Here is a 21,149-nt window from a genome sequence, read left to right on the forward strand (position 1 = left end):
AGGTAGTAGGAACTGCTTAGAACTCACAAGTAGAAACATCAGTTTGAGAACTGATTTTCCAAAGTGAAGTAGCTATTGTATATTTTATATTTATTGTCAAAAGTGAAGTGGTTATGTATTATATATACTTATGTTGATAGATAGATAGGTATACAGATGCTCCAAAATTAAAAGAAAATAGCCTGCAACAGATGACCAATAATCTGCAAAACAACAGTTTTATTTTCCTCTTCAGTAAGTTTTCTACTTCTTGTTAATGTGAGATTAAAATTATTCATTTAGTATTATTATAATTAACAATGTTAGATTCTAAGCAAGACACAAATTAATGTCAAACAATTTTAGAATTAGAAAAGAACTCGGTTCACAAAGAAAAGGTGTTATTAGATTTCATTTCACCTCTGTGTGTTAGATTTATAAAAACATTTCTTGGGCAATAATAATTCATGGACATATAATTTTTTGCCTTTTTTTCTTTTTTTTTAGACTAACCTTCCCAAACTCACGACACTTATTTTCTTTTTTTAACCCTCACCCAAAGACATTTTCCATTGCTTTTTAGAAAAATAGGGAGGGGGAGAGAGAGAAGCATCAATGTGAGAGAAGAAACATCAATCGTTCGTTTTCTCCCATACACCTGAACCAGGGACCAAATCCATGACCTAGGTATGTGCCCTGACTGGGAATTGAACCCATGACCATTTGGCCTACAGGATGATGCTCCAACCAACTGAGCCACACTGTTTAGTGCTATATATAATTTTTCTAGTACCGATGATTTAGTATATAAAGATTTAGCATATGTATTCATTTTATTCAAGGTTGAATTTTTTCCCTGTCAGTGAGAAGTGTAGTTCTAAAATGCTCAGTGATATTTTCTCAGTTTACTTGCATAATATTCAATGTAGGTAAATACCAACTTTTTTATTCTGCAGGTTTGTTCTACCTTTGAATTAGTTAAAAGGCATTCGTCACTGATTTATTGTAATATTAGAACATTTTATTCCTCTTATATGAACTATAAAATTTAGGAATTACTTCTTTCAGAAAGACATTATAAAATACAATATTTAAAATAAGTTTCAAGCACTATAGATAAAAGTAGCAAAGTATAAATGACTGTTCTTTATTTCTACCTCAGATAGATCTTGCTTTAAGCAAATGTTATGAGACTATGATATATGAAAATTCTGAGATACCTGAAAGATAAGCTAGAGGTGGTTATCTGCCCTGTAGAATTATGCATAATAGTTCATCTTCAAAAACTAATTTCCCCTGGTGCTATTAACGTATGATGGATTGATACACAACTTCTCAGGAACACACCTACCATGCACAACTTTACCTTCATTTTAATATAGACCTCGTTTGGGTTAAAAACTGGATGCAGAAATGTGTTCTGCAACAACCCTGGGCTGAGAGCGTCCACTGTCCACAGGGAAGCATGGTGATGAAGCATTTTTGAATTTCCCATGTGTGCCATTCAAGACAGGAATTGAGCTGTGGCTGCGCCTAAGAACCTCGCAGCTGGGCTTCACCCCACGAAGGACTCTGTGCTATCTAGGTTTTTATCTACTGAGCCTACTCTCCAATACACCTGTAGCTTTGTGAGACTCATACTCAGTTCAGATTGAGCTTGATCCATTCCTCTGTTTTATTTCAGGAGACGACACCGGGGTTGGTGAATCTTGAACCCTCCAAGCCTCCGTAGGTAGAAGGCAGTTGCAGGATCCTCCTCACACGCATTCTTTACACACATGCATTCCATAGAGAGAGGTTGCAATGAGCAGACAGACAGGCCACCTTATAGAACTTTTCCCTCCCCGCTGATGCATGCACAGGGGCCGGATGTGAGCAGATGAAGTTTGCCTTCAAATCTCAGCAATGGTTACCTCCTCAGAAGTAGGGATCATATTGCTAAGTTTAAGCCTCTTAGTAAAGATTCTTCTCTCTCATGATCTGATGATTACTTAATGTAACATAACCATCTAATTCTGAATTGTTATGTTTTGTATACATGGTTGGCTCTTAAATAATAAGACAACTGATCAGCGTTCATAAGTAACTGTCAGAGTACAGTGAAGCATTAATGAATCAAAAGTCAACCCTTAAAAATAAGCCAAATGCATTGTATGTGAATAATGTTTCACCTGAGGCTACCTACTAAAGGAACTGGTTCAGGATCAATCAAATGGGACCGCAAAGCAAAGGGACGCTTATCAAATCGTCTCATGTTCAGGATTGTGTCCTCATCGGCCATCTCCAGTCAGCCATTCCCAGAAAGAGGGATTCCGTATTGGGCCATAGGTTTGAAACTGTACATTAACTAACTAGACAGCCCTATCATTTAATCCCTTATCTAATTATTTATCACTATAGGATTCATGCTTATCCAGCTATTGTGTCTTGTGGTATGGCTCCCGTTAAGAATTTCAGACTTTGAATAAATTCCTCAATGCCTAATTTATGAAAGAGGAATGAATTGAGCATTCATTCATTCATTCCCCATCCTACTTGCAAAATAAGGCTTATTTTTACCCTAATGGCCATTTTTAAGGCTGAAGAAGAAAAGCAAGGCTCAAGAAGACCATCAGAAAGGCACCTGAAAGCACAGGTATTTCACTAAAAGGGAGTTCAGAGACTACTGCTACCCGCCACAGCCACCCCATTACAAATGGAGACATTCGGGCTGAGCAAAACTGAACCCTAATCTTGTCCAAGTCACACATTACACGAACCTGCAAACTACAATGAATGTGCACTGTCAGCTTTTCATTTATATTCTCATAACACAAGGCACCTTAATCAATATGGGGAATTATGAAACACCACTTACTCTTCTAGTCTACCTTGTTGGACAGGAGAGATAGCCCAGCCTCAGCCTGCAGCTGGAATTTGTTATACGCACATATACAAACCTACAAACTACAGCCAAGCATCTTCTGTGTTTGGGGTCATCACCCCAACAGAATGAGCTGTGCCCAAGACCTTCAGCTAAAGGAAGAACAGTGAGGATTAGTTTGTTCATTGAAAGGGTGCCAACTACAGCTTGGTTGGCCTCTTCCCCAGGGCAAGCACCCTAAGCTTCTTCTGTGTATCTCTTGTTGTTGAACTGTGCCTCCATTAAGGGCGTGTATCCTTTCCGAAGCTGTCTGTACTGGAGGGAAGCCAGCAGCACTAACAGGCCGACCAAGGCCACCAGCACTCCTATAGCCACAAACAAAGTTGTGGTCCCACTTGGAGTTTCTTCCTCTGAAACTGAAGTAGGAGAAAAGGGTCTGTGATTATTGGGATTTTTATCAGCTGAATACTCTTCACAAATGAAAAAAAAAGTAAACCAATCTGCCTTCTACATGCATTTTGTTGATAGAGCAAAACTCCACAGGCTAGAATAAAATTTACCTTCTTCGCCAACTGTTGATCATATCCACGATTGTTTTTCTTGAGGAAATGGGAAACGAAATTCCATGATTTAAATGCAGCCCACTGCAGCTTAAATTTTTCTTATAGTAAATACTTACACAGAATAAACCCTCCCAGGAAGGGTATATCACTCCTTTTGTGAGTTGGAAACTCATTTGTAAAACTGTGTGCTAAAATGCTATCTGGGGGACCACAACCCTCAGGTGAAGAAATTCTGCCATTGTCTCCATCTTTTTTGTAGGACGGTAAATGTATAAAACAAATCAAATAGGTTGTTATAACAGGAGACCTTTGTCATCTGTTCAACTGCAGGAACAGATGAAATGCATGCGGATTTACGTAGCTGTGAATAAAATCTGAGTCTCCCGCATGACAAATCCCATTCTCTACTCCAATATATTTTATTAGCACTCCTCCACAAAATTAATGGACTTCGTTTCTAGTACATGTATGCCTACCCATCATCTCTTTAAAAATTATCTTACCCTTGGACAGCTTTTCTCAAATTCAGTTTCTCCGTGCTGGGTTCTTGTTCTACACCCTACACTTATCTAAATGTAGATTCTTCTGCTACTTCTTTTCCTTCAGCCTCACAGGGGGCTCTGGCCCATCCTGAAGGGATTCCCCCAAGAGGGTTTTAATTTGTTTCCTTTGGCTATAATCCAGCAGCATCTGCTGCCAGCCTCAGCTTCTTAAAACAAATATTTTGATTCTGCAGTTCTTTGCTCAGGAACCCCAAATGAGTGATGTTTTTATGGTCCAAATTCCCCTGCCTAGCTTATTTTAATTATTATTTTTTAATCGTGGTAAAATACACATAACATAGATTTTACCACCATAGCCATTTTTGAGTATATAGTTCTGCGGCATTAAGTACATTCACATTGCTGCGCATTTATTACTGCCATCCTTCCGCAGAACTTTCTTCATCTTGCAAAACGGGAGTGATAACTCGCCCATCTCCCATCCCCCCCAGACCTGGTGACCACCATTCTGCTTTCTGTCTCTATGAATTGTGCTACTCTTGACACCTTGTATAAGAGGAGTCATACAGTTTTTGCCTTTTGTGGTTGGTTTATTTAACTTGGCTTACTGTCTTCAAGGTTCATTCCCGTTGCAGCACGTGACAGCATTTCCTTCTTTTTTAAGTCTGAACACTACTGCATCGGGTGGTCTACCACATTTTATTTATCCGTCCGTCCGTCAGGTAGCACTGGGGCTGCTCCCACCTGACATCTATTGTGCATAAAGCTGCTGTGAACAGAGGTGCGCAAATACCCACTTGAGTCCTTGCTTTCGGCTCATTGGGATAAATACCCAGAAGCTGATTTTCAGGATCCTGTGGCGATGCTACGTTGAATTTTTTGAGGAACCGCCATATTGTTTTGCCCAGAGGCTGTGCCGTTTTACGTTTCTACAAGCAGTGCACAAGGCTCCCAATTTCTCCACATCCTCGTCAACACTTGTTATTTTCTGCTGTTTGGGGTAGTAACCATCCTGACAAATACAAAGTGGCATCTAATTGTGGTTTCTGCCCAGCTTTGAAGTCCTAGGTAACTTGGTCCTTCTCACAGATCCAACTTTATTTGATTTTTTAAAACTATTTAATACTCTTTTTCTTCTTTTTTATGAAATTTATTCGGGTGACGCTGGTTAATGAAATATACAAGTGTCAGGTGTACACCACAGGTCCTATTTTAATGAACAATTACCTCCTACCTAAGCCTTCTGCTGCATATCACAGGGCTTCCTTCCCACACGGTGCTCTCTGCAGACTCCCCGCGCCTTTCACGGTCCTGCTTCCTGTCCTTTTTTCATATAAAGCTCTGCCTTCTCTCCTCCCCAGTGACCTAAGATCCACTCTCTTTGGTCTCTCAGTTCACGACCCATCCCCTTTCCCAAACACCTCACTCTCTTCTTCAACATTTGGTTACAGATAAGGCTGGAAGCTTATTTGTCATGAGCAGGAATGAATGTAAATTTGTATCTTCTAGTGAGTTAATGCATTCGGGGCTTGTTTAGACACCCAGGCTATACCTATTCATTGGCTGATTTCAGAGGCGATGGGAACACGGGCAAAGCGTGCACATTGCAATTGTTTTGGTTATTGGTATGTTCAGTCCCAGAGAAGAGCTTCAGAGAGATATCCTCAGCTGCTCAAGGAAGTGAAATTTTCAATCAGTAAGTAGAACAAGCAGCAGTAGAGGCAGGGCTACAAGGAAAAGCAGAGGACAGACTCCAGGGCCTGAAAGACTAAGCCAAGGAGACCGATGTGGTGTCAGAGGTGGTCCTGATGACACTGAGGCTGAGATTTAGCAAAGATGAAATAGACACAAATGGGGGAAAGCCACCAGCACTGGGGCTGTGCGTTTTTCGACTTCTTGACATATTAAGGTATTTTTATTGTTTTACCTTTTCTTTCTCAATCTGCTCTAAGATTCTTTTTTTAGTGAGGTATAATTGACATCCAACACTACTAGTTTCAGATGTATACCATAATGATTCGCTGTTTTGTATACACTGCAAACAAAGATTCTTTAAATGGCACATGGAGCTATATGGGGGCCCACTCAAACAAAAAGATATGTGTGCTCCTAGATGAACTTATCAAAATATTCTCCCATAATTTGAACCAAGTGGGAAAAGTTAATAAACAACCTACAATGGGAAAACGTGGCTTAAAAACATTAATTTAAAAAAACAGACACGTGAAGACCCGTGTGGCTCAATCTGTTAGCAGGCAATCGCCAGGCTCACGGGCTCACCCAGCACAGGTGATAGGGGATAATGGGGAAAAACAGTCTAGTTAGAAAATAATGCAGGGGCATAAAACAAACAACAACAGCTTGTCTCTACTCAAAATTTTAATAAATGATCAAAGATTTTTTGCATTAGTATTCTTTTTTAATATTGCATTATGTTACGACTTATCTAGATTATTAAACTTTTTGGCCTCCCCTTGAACTTTGTGCTTCAGGCAAGTGCTGCGCTTGCCTGACCCTAAGCCCAGCCCAGCCTTCAAGTACCGATCTCCTGAAAGTTCCTGTCCACAGGTTCCTAGTGTGTTTTGATTTGACTGGTTAGGTATTTCCAACTGTGGCCAGCTTTTGACTGATTCAGACAAAATTGTCAAATCAAGGGTAGGGTCAAATACTTCCTCTGTGGAATAAAATCTCTTAACAACTTTCAGTTTTCTAAACCAACGACCATCCAACCGGTCCCTTTTCCTATGTTTAATTAGTACGTTAAAGGCTCATTTTACTAAATACATGTATCCTAGACAATTGCCCATAGACTTAACGAGACCTGAATGCTTCAACTTAAGGTCTTGGTTTCTATTAAGAAAGAAAGAGTGAGAGAAAGAGAGAGAAGGGAGGGGGAGAGAGAGAGGGTGGGAGATAGGGAGGGGGGAGGCAGGGAGGGGGGAATGGAGGAAGGAAGGAAGGAAGGAAGGAAGGAAGGAAGGAAGGAAGGAAGGAAGGAAGGAAGGAAGGAAGGTCCTTCCAAAGATGAATGAATCTCCCACTTAGACGTTGTATTAGTTACCTGGCATGTCAACGGCATAACTGTAGCCAAGTTGGTCTGCGGTTGAAAAGAATTCCTCATTAGTCACGGGAGGAAAGAAAGGAACCATGTTGTACATCCGATTGTGACCGATGGGTGCCAGCTCCCAAGGCCAAGCATCTGCAGGATTAAATCTTCTCATCCACTCATCAAAAATGGCATCAGTAAAGGCATGGAGGACCTGCAAGACAGTTGAGCTCGACATCTAACATTCATCAGACTATTTCATTAGATCAATCCGATTGGAGCCTTCTCTAATATGTAATGGGGTTCTTCTTGACATGAGCAGCTCCCTTGTACCCAATCTAGTCTTGGTGACATACCTACAGGCAGTTTTAGTTAAGTTGCCAAGAACACGTGGCATGTCTCTCCAAAGAGGATGAGAAAGCCCTCTGTCAGGTGAACAGATGAAAGCTCTGTTGCAGATTTAACATGGGTGTGACAACCTGGGGGGCTTTCAACACTGTAGGTTAGTTATTAAGTTCAGAAAAAAAGGCAAGGATGATGAGGTACATATTCTAGTCCATTTTCAGGTGCTTTTGCTTTAACAAGAGAGAAAGAAAAGGTTGTGTCTATGAGTACTGTAATATAAATGTACAGTTTAAAAATATATATCCAAAATAAGTTTATGAATTCTTCTCACCGGAGTACCTTTCTGTGTACTCATTTTATAACACTCTCATATGAATTTCCATTGTTATACCAGGAAAAGAAAGTCTAAAAATGTTGGGAGGTGCACAGTGCTCATTGTAACTTCCTCAAGGAAGCTGTTAAAATCCTGAAGTACAGCAATTTGAACATGCTTTGCAATAGTCACACGAAAATGTCCGCATGAATAACCCTGATTTGACAACAGGACATAAATGTGCTTTCAGCTCAGGGTTTGTGCCTGGCCATTAGAGTTCTTTTATTCCTAGGCTGCAAGTTCAAGGAGCTCAGAGGCATTCTCCACTTTTCTTTGCCCCTGGGTCCCCAGTGCCTGTCAACCCAGGGCCAGTTATATGGGAGCATTGTACTTATTTCAATAAATGCTTATTAATAAATTTATTCATCCATTCACCACTATTATTTATACCCCAAATCTAGCCCTGGTTTAATTATACTCTAACTTGTTATTTATTTATCTTTGTCCCCTAACAAGACCCCTAACTCCTAAACATCAGACATAAGGTCTTTTCACCATTGAGGCTTCAAGCTCAGACCCAACCTGGACAGAGTTGATGCTTAACAAGAATCTGTCGGCTAATGATAGCGCTGTGGGAAGTAATTACATTTTTTGTACAATTCGGCCAAATAGGCACCTTGCTAGTTGGTGCAGGGTGCTCAGTCTGCAGAGTCATCCTTCTGCTTTCTGGCATTGGTGTCATTCAAGGACAAACGAACTTAACGTCCCTGTCCTGGCACGTCTTTGCTGATCGGCCTCCGTCTGAATCCTTTGCTCTTTGCTCTTCTTAACCCTTTCAATTGCATTGTCCTTCCAGTTTACTCACTGCTGTTTATTTAGTAGATAACGTTTTCATATCTTGCCTGAGGTGCCTTGCAGTTTAGTTGCCCCTGTTCAGGAAACACAGGGAGCTTCTTCCCTGTATTTTGTCTCAAATGGCTACATTCAGGATAGAAACAGGAGTCAAGTGATTTACCGAAGGCAAGTTTTGTGCTGAAAGGATTTTTAAAGTTTATGGCAGAGACCGTATTCTGAAAAACCGAAACACCAAACGATAAGGCCTGGCATTTTAGAGAGAGAAAAGATTTTTGCATTTCAAAGTCTCGGCTTTGAGTAACAAAATTTAAGCTCCAAAGGAACAAAGGCATAGTTTGTTCAAAAGTGTCAACTGCGGAAGGATACTTGATAAGGCAAGTGATCGATGTATCTCACAAGGAAGAGTTCAGGAAGGGTCATCTTCGAGAAGGGTCGTCACCCCTACTTATGAGTTGGTGACTGTACATCTCAGTTATTTTAAAGCACATATATTTAATATGTAAATGCAGCATTTGAAAAACTAAGGGGAAACCAAAAAACAAAACAGAATTATCTTCTAGCAGGCGGGGCCCTTGTAGTACAGGCTTCCCCCGCTAGGTGAGTGTTCTGGGCACCCACGTGTATTAGTGATTAGTGTTCCAGCTGGTGTTGGTTCTGCCTCAGTGAAATTTTTTTAAAAGACTCTTTCAATGCATTCATCCATTTCAAGAGGGGTGATTTACAAGCGCACCTGCCCACATCGGGCTGAGTGTTCAGCAGTTTTTGACCAAACATGCCCTCCCTCCCAGACCCCAGGCTCCCCATTCACCTGATTTCACCTGAGGAAACTTTTTGTTGTTTCCCAGATGAAAAAAACTCTTCAAAGGAAAACGTTTTGCAGATGTGTAAAAGGTGAAACAAAAAACAGCAGAAGCACTAAAAGGCATCAAAATCAACAAGTTCAAAAACTGTTTTGAGCAGTGAAAAAAATGTCTTGATAAGTGCATTGCATCCAATGGAGAGAACTTTGAAGACGAGTGAAATTTAAACATGTGAGCATGAATACGCAATTTTTAATAAATAAATTCCAAGTCTTTCTGGGTCCCCCTCACACTTAATTATCATAAAACTGCTGCCCTATCCTTTTAAAAGACAAGCAAAATCATTCAAACTCACTCTTCACCATTTTTTGTTAATTTCTATGAACAAAATAGAAAGTTTTGATCTAACAAAACAACACTTCCCTAGGTCCTTCATTTTGTGCCCTTTACGTGGGAGCCAGGTATATGCATTTTGTATTTTCAGATTTAAAATTTAAAAATTTAAGAAACTATATAATAACCTAAGGGTGTGTACATTAGAATTGCAACTGTATAAACATAAAAGAATATAAAAAGAAATAAGCAGAAAAATTGAGATGAACTTATGGACATTTTTAAATCTGTAGGACAATATTTTTGCAATTATAAACCATTAAAAACCATTAAACCATTAAAATTTATAATTTACAGTATTTTTGTTATTACTCAAAGTATTAGTTTAATTAAGACTTTTTAAAGGAATATAAATTAAATAGATTTGTTTTTAACTCTTCTCTCTTGGGGAGAGAAAAAAGCCATGTCTTTTGTATTTCTTTTTTAAAATTATGCCTAAATTCATATGGAGGGGGTAAGAATAATAATCATCTTTGAAATAGCTCTGACTTTGTGCTTGTCAGTAAATTGCCTTAAGGCACCACTGTCTGTCTGCTCTGGAGAACAAGATGAACCTTAATTAAGGTTTGCAAATTCAAGGGCAGCACGCAATTCTCTGATTCTTTCCCACCAGCTACTATAAAACACACTGATGTTTTTGTGATGACATTTGCGGTGTACTTGACAGTTTTGAGACGAGTTTTGTAGGAGCCTGATTGATCGTTGGTTATTTTGTTGAGCGCTGCGGTTTTCCCCAGCAGTGGGGCAGGCCTGTGACTGGCACTTCGCAGGGGGCAAACAGAGGCTGCCCATCGGTCCGGCTCCCGGACTGCACAAGGCAGATTTGACCCAGAAAAATAAACTGGTGGTTTCAGGATGCAGAGTGTGAGGGACTGAATTGTGACCCCACTCCACAACCCAAATTCATCTGTTGAGGCTTTCATCCCCAAGGTGGCTCTCCCCAAGGTTGGAGAGAGAGCCCATCAGGAGGCAATTAAGGTTAAATGATGTCTTCAAGGTGAGCCTCCGACATGATAGAATTACCGTATTTTGCCTTGTATAACGCACACTTTTTTTGCCCAAATTTTTCAGGGAAACATAAGAATGTGCCGTATACATGGGTGGTACTTGAAATACCTTGTATCATTCTTGTGGCTTGTAATTGTTTGTTATATAAAATTTCTTGTACCATAATATGTTCAAAAATAAATGCTAAAATTCCTTTATAATACAATCAATAGGTATCTCAATATAAAAAAGTAAATAATTGAATTAAAAAATTAAAATGAAGGATTTTTTTTCCTGAAAGTTTGGGCCAAAAATGTGGGTATTTATTATACACAGCAAAATACAGTAGTGTTCGTATAAGAACACACTAGGAGCTCACTCCCTCTCTCTTTTTGCCAGGAAAGGACACAGCAAGAAAGCAGAGGTCTTTCGCCAGCAACGCAGTAAGCCAGCACCTTGACCTTGGATGTCCCAGTCTCCACAACTGGGAGAGATGAATTTCAGTTGTTTAAGCCACCCCATCCGTGTCTGCTACGGCATCTAAGCAGACCAAAACACATTGCTAAGAGTAAGCTGAAGGCGAGGAAAATTCGGGGTGGAGGGAAGGAAGCATCTAGTGTTCGTTTGCTATACTACAATCTCAGCTGGGTAAGAATATAAACTAAAAATACTGGCAAAATAAAAGAGGACCACTGGTGAAATTCCTCCTTGCAATTGCTCTGAAATCATCTATCCAAAACATACAAAGACAGGCCAGTAAGCCAGGACAAGTGGAAGAGGGAAACTGAGGCAGGTAGTTAAAAGGCCAAGCAGTTTACAGCCATCTACTAAATCGCAAAATCCCTTCTTCCCTAACCGAGGACACCTACGAGTGTACGATTTGTGCTTCTTCCCTCTAACCAGAGTGTAAGTAGCTTCAATCACCCTACTCAAGGAGACAGATAGCAGAAATCCACTTAGTGCCGTTTGTGCCAGCCACACCCAAGGACGGATGAGATTTAAGGGAATAAATCCCATTTTGGTACTTTTGCTTAAACTGATGAACATTCTCTTACAATCTTCCCCTAAGACCTCCGCTAAACTCCCAACCTTTAAAACCCTCAAGACAAAGAACCCAGGGCACGCTCTTCTTCCAAAGAGCATGCCCACGACTTTCTTCCCTTTCAGGTGTGTGTCTTTACTTTTCTCTCCTTAACTCTAAAGTTCCCACAAGACTTGCAACCAATGGAGCACTGGGCAGTGGCCGCTAGTGCCGGGCTACGCCCCTGAGCCTGTCTCCAAGGCCCCTGTTCCTCTGACTTTCCAGGGAGTCAAAGCAGTCCTACCCAGGCTCTCCCGTTGCTTCTTCTAGCCTAAGCCCTCCCTCGTTCCACTGGCCCCGGCTTTAAAAAGTGTACTCTCAAAATCACCTGCACTCATGTTGTGAACTCTTTCCGGCACAAAGTCAAGAACCCACACACTCTAGGCCAGCCAGAGGCAGACCTGCTCTGGGCTCAGTTCTTGTTGGGTAACAACAGGACCAAAGAATACACCTTCAAGTTTGCAAGCTGACTCAGCCCAATTTGCCCATTCAGCTCTCCCAGGTTGTTTGGAAGCTCCCGGCGACTTGGGGTCTGTAGTGGCCATGTGTCTCTCCGCATTTCAAGTAGATTTGCTGCTAGGGGGTGTGTAACAATGAAAGAAAGTACAGGGACAAATTCTAGTGTACCTATAGACACTTATTAGCAAGTAGACACTGAAGAAGTGAAAGAACCTGTACTTGTACACCCACGGAAGTCCGCACGCTCCTCTCGCGGGTGTTCTGCGTGGAAGTTCCACTACAAAGCAGACACATGATATTCTGACAGCGGGAGCAACTGGATTTCCGCCAGAACCCGTTGTGAAGTGAGGTGGCCAGGACCACACACCCAGCAGAGCCTTGGGCTTAGTGTGCTGCTTCAACGGTGCCGGGTCTGGGGTCCGTGCAGCAGCCAGCAGCCGGTGGAGTCCTCCTAACTCCCCATCTATCCTCAGCACTGCTGTTTTCACCAATGAAAAAGCATGTCTCGTTATGCTAACTTATGCTATAAATTATGCTAAATTATTCTATAATTTATAATAGCATTACATTAATTTATGGCTTTGCCTCTAGTTTGTAAACTCCTCTCTAGCATCATTCCAAAGCTAACCATCTCCAAAGCTTGTGTTTCTGATAAGGGGACCTCAAATGCTATCTAAGCGCCCCGGTGGTGAAGGTTCAGATTAATTTATATAGGCATATATCCCATCGCTCACAGAATCAAACACAGACCAAACTTCAATGTTATTGAAAAGCAAGTAAATCCTACATGATTTCCAGGAAACGTTTTCTCTATTCCGAGGCTTTGGACGTACCACAAAGATGGGATCATTGGCGGCAGAGTGCGGGAAAGCACTTGTTCCGTTCAGGAAGGCATGGACCAAATTATGGAGGCCCATTACGTGAGAGTCCAGGGTCCGGTTTGCTTTGTCGAACCCCTCCAGGGTGTTCCTGAGAGAAAGCAGTATGTCAGCAACAGCCGCCCTGAGGGCTGAACCAGCCCGACCCAGACCCTGAGACCTGCCTCACTTAGCCCAGCCTCTGCCTGTCAGGGCAGCCCACCTTGCCCCAGCCCTGGAGAACCCTCAGTTATGTGACTCACACTCAGGTGGCAGAGAGAAGACCCAGTCTGGGAGGAGAATATCAATCTCTCCACCACTTCTTTTTGGTGTCCCATTCATCTTAGTTTAAAATCTTGTCTAGACACATATGTATTTCTTATGTTTTAGAGGGAAAGAATTATTAGCTGGCCTTTACATTTCAAGCATGGTAAAGCTGTGTTGTCATTTGAGTTGTGTTAAGTCTGTGATATTCCTCCAAGATATCAGACCCTGATATTAGGGTCTATGGAAGAGAATTTTTTAAGAGATTTTATTTATTTATCTTTAGAGGGGAAGGGAAGGAGAAAGGGAGAGAAACATCAATGTATGGTTGCCCCTCATGCATCCCCTTCTGGGCACTGGCCTGCAACCCAGGCATGTGCCCTGACTGAGAATCAAACTGTGCTCCTTTGGTTCGCAGGCCCACACTCAATCCACTGAGCTACACCAGCCAGGGCAGAAGCGAGTTATTTTTAAAAACCAGGAAAGTAAAAGAAAGAGCATAAGCAAATATTTTTAAAATACTATATGTTAATGAAGTACTCTGGTTCTGAAGGCTGTACCTATTTATATACAAAAATTAGAAATTTAAAAAATGGTTTTAAATAGCTAAGCCATTAAAACAACACTATGAATGACAGTGGGTGGATGATGGCTTTCCTAAGACTGATCCCAGGTCATGCCCTCCTATCACGCGCTCCTCCACTACTTAGCTTCCTGACTGCCTCCTATCACCTGATTTCCTTTTGGCTCAGTCCAGCCACAGGCACGAAAACCCACCAGCGCTGTGAAGAGTCAGTCTGAGAGCTCGGAGTGCCTACCTGAAGCTGAAGGTAGAGTTCTGGAAGAAAGGAGGATTGTCAAATGTCTTGAGAGACAGGCAATCTTGGACGTCTTTGAAGGACGGCAATTTCTCTCCATTTCTCCCCACTGGATTTCTTCTCAACAGCCCTTCACGGCTTCCATTACACAGAGTGACCTGCTGGTTGTACTCATCCAAGCTAGGATTCGCCAGGGGGGGAAGAAGGAGGTGTTTTAGTGTGCAGACAGCATCGTCACCGTGGGCCAAGCAAACCATCCAGAGTCACACATTAAAATGTCTTCCAGTCACCTTACAGGGGTCAGAACTGTGTGGTGAACATACTACCTCCAAAAGTAATTTTGGATTCCTTTCACAAACATAGATGCAAGAAATGATACAGGAATAAATATGCATGATAATTACCATTCCCCTGGAAAGACAGGAGGAGGGTTTATAGCCACGATGGTGATCCCCACTCTGTGCACCGAATCTTGAGTAACTGAAGGGAGGGGGGTGACCAGTACTGTGGTGAGCTGTACTGCACTAAGCCATTTGGGGCAGAGGGGCCTCTGCAATGCTAGGAAAGCCTTTTAGGGGAACGGAAGGCAAATGGAGCTGGTCAGAGTGAGAACAGGTGAAACAGTATCGAAGGGAGGTCTCAGGACAGACACTGTGATAGAAAATGTTCTGCACCCAAGGGGCTGCTTGTGTCATAGACACGGTGGCTGAGAAAGTCCCGTGCCCCCAGGGATTCTCTTCTGCGTACCTGTTGCAGTCTGAAATCCCCCCCTCAGAATGTTATTTCATCAACAGAGAGAAAATGGTAAAGCTGTTTCCGTGTGGGTTTTAATGGGTGAGGGGGAAGTACCAGGGACGTGAGAATAGAATCAGCGCATGTGAGGATGAGAAGAAGCCAGTACCTAAAACTAGGCAAAAAAAAAACCCAACCCCCCAACACAGCATTTCCCCAGTGTGTCCCTGGGGGAAGACCCAGGCAATGAGGGTGCCCGGGTCAAGTGAGTTTAGGCCCCTTCTGAAGAGCAATAACACACTTACATAAGAAATGCTCTGAATCATTCTGAAATTTTTTTTAAAGTCTTTTATTCGGCATTGCCTGAATTTATCAAAATCTCTTTTCCATATACCACCTATTGGCGCTATGAGAAGCAGTGCTTTATGAAATGATGCTAAGCCACATAAAAAGCATCTGTTACGCCCCTCTGTGGCGTGGAGCGCTGTCCCAAGGGCTGCAGGGAAAGCTGAGGGTGTGGAAGATGGGACCCCCACTTGCCAGACTTAGACCTCTGAAAACACACACATGCCCGGCCATGGCGGCGTGGGCAGTAAAGTTCTGTGCGCTGAAACAGCCAAAAGACCCTAGCCAGGGGAGCTAGATCAGCAGGGTTAAAAATGGGATTTTGGAAGAAACGAATAAAAAAAGTCCTCCTGGGGAGTCTTTTTCTGAGAGACATGAGTCCAAGGACTCACTGAGGACAGGCTTCTTCACGGGCGGTGGCTGCTCATCTCTGTGTGACTCAGTACCAGAGCTCATCCTCCACCTGCCGCTCTGGACTCCCAGCACCCTGTGGTCCAGCCATACAAGCCTGCTTGCCGAGACTCTCCTAGCTCCATACATGATATTCTCACTACCTCAGACACACTCACCACCTTTCCCTACCTGGTTGAGGGCTGCGTCTCCCTCCAGTCTCAAAATAATCATCTCCACTCCTTAGAGCCTTTCCCTGCCTCTCTCCTTGGCTTTGCACACACGTCTATTATGATACTTCCCACGTTGTATGATGATTTGTTTACAAGCTATCCACCTTTGTAATATAAAGCGATATTCAAAAGGGAAGCTATACTTTATTCATCCTTACATTCTCAGTACTATTACGATGCTTGGAACACGACTGTTGCTAAAATAATGGATCTCAAAATGATGGCCCATCATGTTCAATTCATAAATGTGATTTTCAGACCTCTGTTTTTAATGACAGTGCTTAGAATTTTTAAATACCCCACCTCCCTCAGGAAAGTCGTTTTCAGAAACCGGTAAACAGAAGCCAACATGCGTTAGAGGCAGAAATATAAAGTGAATCCCCATTTTCAGCCATATGAAAACACAGTTTCTGGTTTCCACCCCAGATCAGAGGTGATTACCTATTGCAGACGATTTCCCAGCTGGAGAACCTTGAGTTCTGACTAATCAGAGTCGGATCATCTTCTCTTGCTGCCCCAAGCAGTTGGTCTGTACACACATCACACTCGTTCCTCCCGGTGGCAAAGTTCCAGTAGGGCAAAGCAAAGGACTCATTGCCAGTAAGTCTCTAAAAGCAAAGGGCTTGTCTGGTCATTTAATTCATGCTGTCAGGTGCGACAAGAAAGCATGTGATGCAAAGGCGAATAAGGGTCTTCGCCAAATGTAGGGCAACATTTAAAGAACCAAAGGTAGAGTGTTTACCAACCTGGAGCTCTCTTTCCAACCACAACAAATGGTACCGGTGCCAGGTGACAAAGGCGGGTCCTTGGTGCGAGAAGTCCGCGGCCTTGAACGGATGCCCTGGTCCTGAAATGTTGGGAAACTAATTAGAAATCACAGGATAGAGGTTTAAAAAAAAAACCCCTAGGATGTGCCTGCAAAGCCTATAAATCCAGTGTTTTAGTCCAAAAGAATCATTTTTGTCATTTATCTTTCTGAAAGCAACAACATCGACAGCAAAACAATTTTTGGAAGCAACTAGCACTTCTGGGATAAATTCTGCTCATTTCTTGAAAGTTTGACTGACAACAGAGGTCCAGAGAAATTCAGGTCACTCTCAGCTCTAAGAGCCCACATCATGTATTTAACTTTAAGTGATCCGTCATTAAGATGAAATCAGAGTATCCCAAGAAATAGATCACTTAGTATAAATGAAATATAGTTTTAAAAGGTATTTACTAGCCCTGGCTGGCATAGCTCAGTGGATTGAGCATGGGCTGTGAACCAAAGGGTCGCAGGTCCGATTCCCAGTCAGGGCACATGCCTGGATTACAGGCCAGGTCCCCAGTAGGGGCCACATGAGAAGCAACCACACATTAATGTTTTTCTCTTTCTCTTTCTCCCTCCCTTCCCATCTCTAAAAATAAATAAATAAAACATTAAAAATATATACATTAAAAAAGGTACTAGCTGATTTTTTACAAATGCATATATTTATAAAGAAGGGATGAATTAAAATAAAGCAACCTCTACTGCACTTTGTGTAACGTGGCATTTACGAAACCAGAAAGAACTCCCATGGACTTTGCCTTGGCCCATCAATCAGTTACAACTACCAGCGGACAAGCATGGTCGCCGAGACGAGGAGAGAGAAAAATGCCTTCCAACCAATTTGGCTGGCCACTGGAACTGCCAATTGTTCTGAAAAGCTATGGGCAATTGAATGACCTCACTACTGCCCATTCCATCCTTCTTCCTCTCTTCATAACCGCCTTTGATGGTTATGTAGAAACTTCAGCTAACTTCAGCTCTCTTTCAAAGTACCTGTAATAATTCTGAGAGCTGAGCAGACATGAGCATAAATTTAATTTCTAGGTACAACCAGAAACTCTAGTTTTCTTTTCCTCTTGAGACCCTAGCCTCTCATAAAATAAAAATTCCTCGGAGTCACCACGGGAAAGCTATAAAGGTTTGACAGGCAGAAGAGCATCCTTATCTATTGATGAAGAAAGACAGAGGCTTGCCTGCGAGGCAGGCGTTTAAAAGACACTGGAAGGACTGTCGTTGCTGCTGTTGGCCATGCTGTCCTTTTAAAAGGTTCTAATCCAGAACAAAGTTGAAGGTTCACAACACAAAATGATGAGGGACAATAATATTGTGTGTCTGCTGTAACTGAAACTTTCTTTAAATTCAAAAACATAAATTCGAATTCAAATTAAAAAAAAACAAGGGAAAATCAAGTGGCGAGGAACCGGTGACAAACACAGAGACGGACGGTTCCAAATGAGGATGGGACTATGCAAACTGGGCTTGGGGTCCTCATCCATCCTGCCGCAGGGAGGGGACCCCAAAGTGGAGGTCCCTGAAGGTGTAGCCAAGGGTTCAGCATTGCACTGAGCAGAGGCTGGAATGGACTCAAGCCTTCCTGGGACCACTTAGTGTTTATGGCTTTCACCTGATTGAACAAGGACCGAAGGTGAACTTGAACCTCCTGGATGAATGAAGTTCCTAACAGATAACCCTGCCCCGCCCCCTGCCACCCACTCCAATTTTAGAATCCAGGAGGGTGAGACACCAATTTCTCAAGCACCCAATACCACTGTGGCCAGAGCACTACGCCAGAAGGAGTACTCGGTTGCTGGGCTAGGCTCATGCTTTTTCTTGACAAGGCAACCCCAGGAAATCCACAGGGGGCCCAGGGACACCCGGTGTCACCGATGATGCCCCCAACATCCAAAGACTAACACTTGTGAGTTTAAGGAGATAGTTCCAGCGTCCTCCAGTTCTGCCCAAAGAAAAGTGACTGTGCTTTAGCACACGTTCAGCTAATTCCTCTTATTTGAAGAGAAGGTCCACAAGGGCTGATGCAGCCAGATTTAGAAATGTATCCTCATGGAATCAAAAAGACTTTTCTCCCGCTTCACCTCCTCTCACCTTGGAGAAGTAACGGCTTTGTGGAGAACAGTTAGACTTGGAACTGGAGCACACTTTCGAACGTCTGCAACTTGTGTGCAGGAAGGAGCTGCTCCTGCCTGTCCTCAGGCAGCCTGTGACAATTTTCCAACTTTTGCAAACCTAACCCTTCCTTCCGTCTGTGCTCTAGTTAATTAACTCGCCTGAAGTTATCTTACCCACCCACCCCAAACCGAGACCTATAATAATATATGTTAATCTGAGGGGGGGGAACCCACCTAATAACGTATCTCTAACAGAATAATAATGGAGCCACACAAAGAAGTTGTAAATGCTGCAGTTGGTGACCTGTGGCTGTGTCCCGTTGGGCCCGAGCAGGTCCAGCCAGTGTTGCGTGGTGATCACGTAGTCGGGGTGCGTGGTGTTCTTCGCCAGGTCCAAGGCACCCAAGAACTGCTCCCTCTCCTGGGGCGTCAGAGAGTGAATGTTCTGCCGCACAACCAGTGGCTTCTTCCGGTCACAGCTGGGGCCAGTCCAGCCAAACTTGCAGTCCCCACAGTTATAGCCAGCAAAGTTTCCTAGAGTATTGGGGTGGATGGGAGATGGAAGAAGTAAGTTGATGTGGTTTGAAAGAAATTCCTGAATTTGAACTTCGGGGCAGAATGGAAGAGAATGATGAAGATGCTTACAAGAAGGAAAAGAAAGCCCATTTCTGCCCTGGCTGGTGTGGTTCAGTGGACTGAGCACTGGCCTGTGAACCAAACCGAAAGGTCACTGGTTTGATTCCTAGTCAGGGCATGTGCCTGGGTTGCTGGCCAGGTCACTGGTTGGGGGCACTCGAGAGGCAACCACACACTGATGTTTCTCTCTCACATTGATGTTTCTCCCCCTCTCTTCCCTTCTCTCTGAAAATAAATAAAATCTTTAAATAAAAGCCAATTCCCTTTCCTTACGCTCTCAAAATGTTTGTATCTCAAAGTGAAACTGAACACTAGAGAGTTCCCTAGAAATTTTTCCCGCAAAGTAAACAGGATGTGAAGTACATCCTGTTTAAATTAGTACGGTGAAGTCCCAACCCCAGTTCCTCAGGATGTGACTGTATTTGGAGGCAGGGACTTTAAAGAGGTAATTAAGTTAAGGGAGGCCATTGGGGTAGCCCCTGCTCTAGTATGACTGGTGTCCTTATAAGAAGAGGAAAGTCGGACACAGATAGTTACACGGACAGTGAAGACACAGGAAGAAGGCAGCCAAACCTGCGAACACCTTTATCTTGGACTTGAGGCCTCCAGAACAGTGAGAGAATGAATTTCAGTGTGTCACGCAGTCTATGGCACTTTGTTCAGGTAAGCCCTAGCAAACTAAATCCTACATTGTTTTCTATACGCTCCATCTTTTCACGGGTCACACAGGTTGTCACTTCCTGTGTCCCCTCCACGCCCCTCCCTGGGACCAAGTAGCAGCTCTTACATCCACCACTGGGCCCTGCTGTCCTGTGGCGTACACGGAAACATTGACCCTGATGTAGATAGAGAAGGAGAGGATATACGCCAAGCTAAAGGTGAAACCGAAATAAATAAACTGACTTCCAAGAATTTAGGTGAAATCTAATGCTAAGCTAGCTGGTTTATTTCTCAAAGGAGACAGAGTTAAGACAAAATCAATGGAGGCTGGCAGGTGGTCAGGGTGAATGAGCTACCTCAGCGTCAGGAAGTGCAAATCACAGCGGCTTCCCTGTGGACGCACAAATGCCTGCCCTCTGTCAGCCCAAGGAGTGAGGACTGGTCATCCCAAGCACTGAGCACCTTCTGATACACACTGAAGCTTAAATTATTTTATCTTGCTCTTGACCTCTCCCTTCTTAGTGATGAGTAGTGCTTTCGTTATGGCCAGCACCTCATTCTTTAGATAGTGATAAGTTAGAGAGTAAACATTTGAATATTTTTGGAACAAAATGTGGGAACAAAAAGGGACAATAATACTTACCTCCCAGGGGATGGGAGGGGTTATGTGAAGCATTTCGCCTGGGCGACCAGCGCCCAGGCTCACCTGCTCCTCCTCCCCCATCTCATGCTCCCAGACCTTTTTACTTGCTCTCCCTTCTGTGGTTGCCTGGGGGACCTACTCCTTTAGACTACAGGATGGGTCCTCCACAGGGTCCTCCTTGATTCTGCACTGACCAGGGCAGATGCTCGGGTGCTCCGCTAGTCCCTCCCATTCCCCTTTCATCGTGTCTATCACACCGGCCAGAAAGTTCTACTTGTCTCAGCTACAGGCAACGGCAAGATGGTTATCCCGCTGCTGAGGTCTGTGGTTGGCCTTGTACAAAATGAATATGTGTCGAATAAATGAAAGAAATATGAAGCCAAATCACCACAATGTACACTTTAAATATCTTACAATTTTATTTGTCAATTATACCCCAATTGAGTT

At 43.0% G+C, this 21,149-nt stretch overlaps 1 protein-coding gene across 1 annotated transcript in view; it reads right to left on the reverse strand.

Moving 5' to 3' along the window:
* Positions 1-212: 212 nt before the first annotated feature.
* DCT (dopachrome tautomerase) overlaps positions 213-21,149 on the reverse strand; it is a 28,045-nt gene continuing 7,108 nt past the window's right edge. The window contains exons 2-8 of the mRNA XM_037132474.2: positions 18,998-19,297; positions 16,573-16,673; positions 16,268-16,434; positions 14,127-14,306; positions 13,021-13,156; positions 6,970-7,168; positions 213-3,258 (exon numbers count right to left, since the gene is read on the reverse strand). Coding sequence (XP_036988369.2) covers positions 3,080-3,258; positions 6,970-7,168; positions 13,021-13,156; positions 14,127-14,306; positions 16,268-16,434; positions 16,573-16,673; positions 18,998-19,297 — 1,262 coding nt within the window. The 3' untranslated portion in view covers positions 213-3,079. The remainder of the gene's footprint in view (positions 3,259-6,969; positions 7,169-13,020; positions 13,157-14,126; positions 14,307-16,267; positions 16,435-16,572; positions 16,674-18,997; positions 19,298-21,149) is intronic.

This window comes from Artibeus jamaicensis, unplaced genomic scaffold (genome assembly GCF_021234435.1).
Source record: "Artibeus jamaicensis isolate MK-2021 breed Jamaican fruit bat unplaced genomic scaffold, CSHL_Jam_final contig_415, whole genome shotgun sequence".
NCBI classification, from domain to species: Eukaryota; Metazoa; Chordata; class Mammalia; order Chiroptera; family Phyllostomidae; genus Artibeus; species Artibeus jamaicensis.